The sequence below is a fragment of the Anguilla rostrata genome, chromosome 13 (assembly GCF_018555375.3).
Source record: "Anguilla rostrata isolate EN2019 chromosome 13, ASM1855537v3, whole genome shotgun sequence".
In the NCBI taxonomy this organism is placed as follows: domain Eukaryota; kingdom Metazoa; phylum Chordata; class Actinopteri; order Anguilliformes; family Anguillidae; genus Anguilla; species Anguilla rostrata.
The window spans coordinates 40,464,736-40,472,235 of NC_057945.1; the positions used below are offsets into that span (position 1 = coordinate 40,464,736).

Sequence of the window (7,500 nt, forward strand, 5' to 3'; positions counted from 1 at the left end):
GGAGACTGTCCTCTCTGAATGGCCCTGGTGTCAGATGGCCCTGCAGTGGCTCTCTGAAGGACACCTCTGCTCTCTGCTGCCCCCTGCAGGGCAAGCGTGTGGTAGGCGAGGACGGCGCGGAGGGCTTCAGCGATCTCTTCCAGGAGAACTCCATGCTGCAGAAGGAGAGCGACTCCCTCAGGATGCGGGTGAAGGCCATGCAGGAGACCATCGACTGCCTCAACAGCAGAGTCACCCAGCTGCTGTCCAACGAGGTCAACGCGCTGCTGGCCAAGTCCGGTGAGCGCCCCCTGCTGTCAGTCCTCCTGGGCACACTTCCTGTTTATGAGGCTTTTTAAACCCTGCATTGGCTGGAGGAGTCATGTGACCAACTTTACTCCCCATGGATGAATTTTATGTATGACTAGGATCTGTGTCTGATTTAATTCTTTTTAAAAAATGTAGAAGTAGGCATAGCACAGTATAAAAGGACACATGACAAAATACAGACAGCAGGGACACATTTGCAAATTTAAAAATGCTGCATCATCAGTCAGATATTGACACTAATGGTTTCACCCATTTTGTAACATGAGTGGCTCTTCCTGACTGTGCTGTGGCCACACCCACTGATTGGCTCAGTGACCATACATTCAACCAATCGGATGGCTTCTCTTTTTGACACGTTGGTCTAATCGCCTGCCTCTGGGTGTGTGCAGGTGACGGGAACGAGGAAATCGGTTCTCTAATACAGAACTACATCAGAGAGGTGGAGGAGATCAGGTAAATATGGCCCTTCATGTGCTGCTCTGGCTTACATTTCATGTCATGTGTGTAAGCTTGTATACTGTGTGTGTGTGCGCATGTGAGTACTTTGTGTGTGCATGCGCTCGTGCGTGTATATATGTGTGCACTTGTAAGATTATATACATCTGTGTGTAAGCCTGGATAATTTCTTTTTTTTTTGGGTCCATATGTCATTAATTCGCCTCTTTCTCTCTCTCTCTCCCTCTCTCTCTCTCTCTGTCCCTCTCTCTCTCTGTCCCTCTCTCTCTCCTCCTCTCTCTCTTCCCCAGGTCCAAGCTGCTGGAGAGTGAGGCGATGAACGAGACTCTCCGCCGCAGCCTGTCCCGGCTCTCCGCCCGCTCCTCGTACCCCTCCTCCCAGGGCCCTGTCCTGGGACTCCCTCTAGGCTCCTCCCCCACCCTCTCCATGGAGGCGGAGATGAGTGATGTGATTCGCCGAGCCCGGCAGGACCTCGAGAGGCTCAAGCAGAAAGACTGGAAACAGAGGAGGAAGAGGTGAGGCGTTGGCCCGGGTCTGGATCCAGGTCCTGGTCCTGGTACTAGTGCTGTCCTGATTTGGGTCCAGGTCCTGGTGCTGGTGCTGTCCTGATTTGAGTCCCAGTCCTGGTGCTGTCCTGATTTGGGTCCAGCGTCTGCTGGTCTGATTGGGTGCTGGGTGCTGTGCTGTCCTGATTTGGGTATGGGTTCTGATTCTGGTGCCGGTGCTGTACTGATTCGGGTCTGGGTTCTGGTGCTGGTCCTGATCCTGGTGCTATCCTGCCCTGATTCTGGTCCGAGTTCTAGTGCTGCTGTTGAGTTAGGGTGGAGATGCTAATCCCAGGCTAATCCACTTAGACCAGCCGGTCTAAGCCAGCTTGTTTAGATGGTATTGACTCCATTTTACCGGTGTTGAGCATCATGATTGATTAAATCGATGACATCAGGTTGTAAGAACCTAATTGCTGCTGACCCCATGACCTTCAGCATCACAGATTCTTAATTATTTTAGCGTGAAGGGCTTAGGCAACAGATATTCATTTTCCCAATGGTAGATTTTAATTACAAAAATTGCATTGTGTTTTCTGTGATGGAAGCTTTTTCTTGCAAATATTGCATCGTGTTTCCTCAGATGCTGGTTTATTTATTGCGAGTACTGCGTTGTGTTTCTTCAGATGCATGTTTTTATTGCATTGTGTTGTGAGTATTGCATTGTGTTGCGAGTATTGCATTGTGTTGCGAGTATTGCATTGTGTTGCGAGTATTGCATTGTGTTGCGAGTATTGCATTGTGTTGTGAGTATCACATTGTTGTGAGTATCACATTGTTGTGGGTATTGCATTATTGCGAGTATCACATTGTTGTGAGTATTGCGGTGTTTCCTCAAAGAGAAGGCTGCTGTAATCCCACTCCCCTTCACTCCAGGCGGGGACGTTAGTTTCCGCAGACATGTCCTCCGCTAACAGGACGAAAGCTCTTACCGCTGAGCGCAGACAGTCTGTCCGCGTGGGAAAGGACACGGGCGGCGGCTCCTGATTTGCATGTCTGTCAAACAGGAAGCTGTAAATCTGAGGCCTGCTCTTGTTTAAAAATTTTTTTTTTTAAAAAGCTCATAAATTTCCACTGGCTCGAGTGGTGCTTTAATTCCACTTTAATCATAAGTGGGTCATTTGTAATGACCAGCGCGGTCCTCATACACGCAAACACTGAGTGGCCTGAGCGCAGGGTGGGGTGAGACTGGCGTAGGATTGGCAGACTCATCGCATCTGACATTTAAAGGTCAGGACTATGGGGGTATCAATGACTGTCCTTTTAAACGCGTAAATGATAAGCATTTACTAACTGTTCAGTGTTTTCCATAAATGGTTAAATGCTCATTTGATGCATAAATTTTGTTTTGGTTTTGACATTTAATGAATTTAAACAGACACGCTAGCAAACCCTCCGCATGGTTTGCCTTTCACTGGAATATCTTTTAAAAGAGATGCTCTCTGTATCATAGGCTGTTCAACCTTAAGTAGACATGCTCTGGACTCCAACTCCCATCTGACCCTGTTTTTCTTTTTTGTAGTTTTCTACAAAACACTGACAGTAGGCTAGCCTCAGATTTTGGATATCACATTTTTATATTGCTGAGACTAATACTGTCTACTTACTTCTGTAAATTTCTCACAGGTATGTGGCTGTAATGCAATGTGAAGTGAGTTTAACATAGTCTAACGTTAGCTAAAGTAAAGCATGGTAATGTCATGTTAAGTAAGTTAAATGCAAAGTACAATAATGTGTACAATGGAATATAATGGAATGTAAAGTATGGTAATGTAATGTTAAGCTGGTGCACCTGTGTCCTGCCCCCCCACAGCCCGGAGAGAGAGAAGGGTCCCCAGAAGAGAGCCAAGCTGCATGGCCGGGAGAACAGAGGGATGAGAATCAACGGAGAGAGCAGAGAGACGACAGAAAACGGAGAGAACAGAGAAATGAGAGAAAACGGAGAGAACAAAGAAACACGAGCAAACGGGGGGAACAAAGAAAGGAGAGAAAATGGGGAGAATGGAGGGACGAGAGAAAACGGCGAGAACAGAGAAAGGAGAGGAAACGGGGGGAGCAGAGAGAATGGAGAGGTTGTGAATAAAGAGAAGAACGGGGAGGCTCCCTGGAGTGGCGGTATCGCGGAGGAGGTGAGTGCGTTGGCGCTGCTCTCCCATTGGCCGAGGGGTGGGTGGGGGGGTGGGGGGTTGGCGAGGTCATGCCCTGGGGGCTGGGTCGCTGCACACATGAACGCTCGTATTGTTCTGTGTGCCCAGGGAGAGTCTGGCGTATAAAGACCCCACTGCACATAAAGGTCAAGCCAAAAAATTATGGTAAAATGATACATGTATGTGCGCGTGAATATTCATGCGTGTTTTTGTGTCATCGCGATGGAATGCGTACTCTTCAGGATGAAGAGCAGGAGGAGAGTGGCTGTGATGAGGACGAAGAGGAGGAGGAGGAGGAGGAGGGTGGGGAGGATGAAGAGTTTGAGAGTGATGAGAGCTTGGCTGACTCAGATTCGGACTCTGATGAGAAAGGTTGGTGGTCAGTGGGGTGATGGATGCGGTGCGCGACCCTGTTTGATTAGTAATACTGTAATGTCTCCGGGAACATTGATTACTGCAGAAGAGAAGGCTCAGCTCTGCCTGCTTGTCAATATCTGTTTGTCTTTGTTTGTGGGCATCAGATATGTGTGTGTGTGTGTGTGTGTGCACGCATGTGTGTGTTTGTGCTTGTGGGGACTCTTCATGTTTGTGTGCGTGTGAGTGTGTGTGCATGCGCATTCTGCTGTGTGTGCGTGTGCATGTGTGTGTATCTGTGTGTGCGTGTGCATGTGTGTGTATCTGTGTGTGTGTGTGTGATTATGTCAAGCTGACCTCTCTTGTGGGGACCCCAGCAGCGGATTTCCAGGCGGATCTGGCGGACCTGACCTGCGAGATCGAGATCAAGCAGAAGCTGATCGACGAGCTGGAGAACAGCCAGCGGCGGCTGACCATGCTGAAGCTGCAGTACGAGGAGAAGCTGATCCTGCTCCAGAACAAGATCCGCGACACGCAGCAGGAGCGGGACCGCGTGCTGCACAACCTCAGTGAGTCAGGGGCATCATGGGAAGGCCCCGCCCACCGGCCTCCGGGATTCGCTGGGACTCGGAGCAGTCTCAGCGGTGCAGATTTAATGTCTGTCCAGTTACTGAACGGCTTAGCCATCAGCGCTAATGGCGCTTTCTAAAGCTGCAGTGTATTTAACTGTGGAGGATCATGGGAAGGAGCAGGAAGCTCCCTCGCCCATGGTATGTTGGGATTTCATGAGTCTGGAACCAACTACAATACTGTGGTTTGTTATTTAATCATCAACTCACATTTCTATGTGGCCAATGGCATTACATTACAGCTGTTACATAGCATTTACATTGTATCCATTTATGGATATATAATGAAGCAATGCAGGTTAAGTACCTTGCTCTACCATGTCCTACCCAGGAATCGAACTTGCTACCCGTAGGTTACAAGAGCAGTTACTTACCCATTATGCTACACTGCCGGCAGTTGTGTAGCTTTTCCCACGCAGCGCCTGTAGATGGCGACGGTGAGTTTCTCACCCCGTTTTCTCCGCGCAGTGTCCATGGAGAACTACACGGAGGAGAAGGCGAACCGGATCCGCTCGGACTACGAGAGGCGGCTGCGGGAGATGAACCGGGACCTGCTGAAGCTGCAGGCGGCGCAGAAGGAGCACGCGCGCCTGCTGAAGAACCAGAGCCGCTACGAGCGCGAGCTCCGCAAGCTGCAGGCCGAGGTGGCCGAGATGAAGAAGGCCAAGGTGAGCGCCATGGCGACCGGCGGGAGGGTGGGCTCTGGGTGAGCGCCATGGCGACCGGCAGGAGGGTGGGCTCTGGGTGAGCGCCACGGCGACCTGCGGGAGGGTGGGCTCTGGGTGAGCGCCATGGCGACCTGCGGGAGGGTGGGCTCTGGGTGAGCGCCATGGCGACCTGCGGGAGGGTGGGCTCTGGGTGAGCGCCATGGCGACCGGCGGGAGGGTGGGCTCTGGGTGAGCGCCATGGCGACCTGCGGGAGGTGGGCTCTGGGTGAGCGCCATGGCGACCGGCGGGAGGGTGGGCTCTGGGTGAGCACCATGGCGACCTGCGGGAGGGTGGGCTCTGGGTGAGCACCATGGCGACCTGCGGAGGGTGGGCTCTGGGTGAGCGCCATGGCGACCGGCGGGAGGGTGGGCTCTGGGTGAGCGCCATGGCGACCTGCGGGAGGTGTGGCTCTGGGTGAGCGCCATGGCGACCTGCGGGAGGGTGGGCTCTGGGTGAGCGCCATGGCGACCTGCGGGAGGGTGGGCTCTGGGTGAGCGCCATGGCGACCGGCGGGAGGGTGGGCTCTGGGTGAGCGCCATGGCGACCGGCGGGAGGGTGGGCTCTGGGTGAGCGCCATGGCGACCGGCGGGAGGGTGGGCTCTGGGTGAGCGCCATGGCGACCGGCGGGAGGTGGGCTCTGGGTGAGCACCATGGCGACCTGCGGGAGGGTGGGCTCTGGGTGAGCACCATGGCGACCTGCGGGAGGGTGGGCTCTGGGTGAGCGCCATGGCGACCTGCGGGAGGGTGGCTCTGGGTGAGCGCCATGGCGACCGGCGGGAGGGTGGGCTCTGGGTGAGCGCCATGGCGACCGGCGGGAGGGTGGGCTCTGGGTGAGCGCCATGGCGACCTGCGGGAGGGTGGGCTCTGGGTGAGCGCCATGGCGACCGGCGGGAGGTGGGCTCTGGGTGAGCGCCATGGCGACCTGCGGGAGGGTGGGCTCTGGGTGAGCGCCATGGCGACCTGCGGGAGGGTGGGCTCTGGGTGAGCGCCATGGCGACCTGCGGGAGGGTGGGCTCTGGGTGAGCGCCATGGCGACCGGCGGGAGGGTGGGCTCTGGGTGAGCGCCATGGCGACCGGCGGGAGGTGGCTCTGGGTGAGCGCCATGGCGACCGGCGGGAGGGTGGGCTCTGGGTGAGCGCCATGGCGACCGGCGGGAGGGTGGGCTCTGGGTGAGCACCATGGCGACCTGCGGGAGGGTGGGCTCTGGGTGAGCACCATGGCGACCTGCGGGAGGGTGGGCTCTGGGTGAGCGCCATGGCGACCTGCGGGAGGGTGGGCTCTGGGTGAGCGCCATGGCGACCTGCGGGAGGGTGGGCTCTGGGTGAGCGCCATGGCGACCTGCGGGAGGGTGGGCTCTGGGTGAGCGCCATGGCGACCTGCGGGAGGGTGGGCTCTGGGTGAGCGCCATGGCGACCGGCGGGAGGGTGGGCTCTGGGTGAGCGCCATGGCGACCGGCGGGAGGGTGGGCTCTGGGTGAGCGCCATGGCGACCGCGGGAGGGTGGGCTCTGGGTGAGCGCCATGGCGACCGGCGGGAGGGTGGGCTCTGGGTGAGCACCATGGCGACCTGCGGGAGGGTGGGCTCTGGGTGAGCACCATGGCGACCTGCGGGAGGGTGGGCTCTGGGTGAGCGCCATGGCGACCTGCGGGAGGGTGGGCTCTGGGTGAGCACCATGGCGACCTGCGGGAGGGTGGGCTCTGGGTGAGCGCCATGGCGATATGGCGGGAGGGTGGGCTCTGGGTGAGCGCCATGGCGACCTGCGGGAGGGTGGGCTCTGGGTGAGCGCCATGGCGACCTGCGGGAGGGTGGGCTCTGGGTGAGCGCCATGGCGATACGGCGGGAGGGTGGGCTCTGGGTGAGCGCCATGGCGACCTGCGGGTGAGCGCCATGGCGACCTGCGGGTGAGCGCCGTGGCAACCTGCGGGAGGGTGGGCTCTGGGTGAGCGCCATGGTGACCTGCGGGAGGGTGGGCTCTGGGTGAGCGCCATGGCGACCGGCGGGAGGGTGGGCTCTGGGTGAGCGCCATGGCAACCTGTGGGTGAGCGCCATGGCGACCTGCGGGAGGGTGGGCTCTGGGTGAGTGCCAACCGCCCTGCAAGGCCAGTGGTAACCAACCCTGGTCCTGGAGATCTACTGTCCTGTAGGGTTTCACTCCAAACCTAACAAAGCATACCTCATTCAACAGCTAGAGATCTACTGGGCAGTAGGTTTTCACTCCAACCCTAACAGAGCATACCTCATTCAACAGCTAGAGATATACTGTCCTGTAGGGTTTCACTCCAACCCTAACAAAGCAGACTTCATTTGACAACTAAAGCTCTCATTGAGCTGCTAATAATTTGTTTGGTAGCTG

General features: G+C 56.3%; 1 protein-coding gene across 2 annotated transcripts in view; it reads left to right on the forward strand.

Moving 5' to 3' along the window:
• Positions 1-7,500, forward strand: part of kif21b (kinesin family member 21B) — a 68,327-nt gene that overhangs the window by 30,676 nt on the left and 30,151 nt on the right. The window contains exons 9-15 of one of the 2 annotated variants that reach the window (XM_064304741.1): positions 90-279; positions 699-762; positions 1,056-1,280; positions 3,124-3,439; positions 3,700-3,829; positions 4,189-4,380; positions 4,909-5,108. In XM_064304741.1, the coding sequence (XP_064160811.1) occupies positions 90-279; positions 699-762; positions 1,056-1,280; positions 3,124-3,439; positions 3,700-3,829; positions 4,189-4,380; positions 4,909-5,108 (1,317 nt within the window). The remainder of the gene's footprint in view (positions 1-89; positions 280-698; positions 763-1,055; positions 1,281-3,123; positions 3,440-3,699; positions 3,830-4,188; positions 4,381-4,908; positions 5,109-7,500) is intronic. The other variant, XM_064304740.1, reaches the window with a different exon arrangement.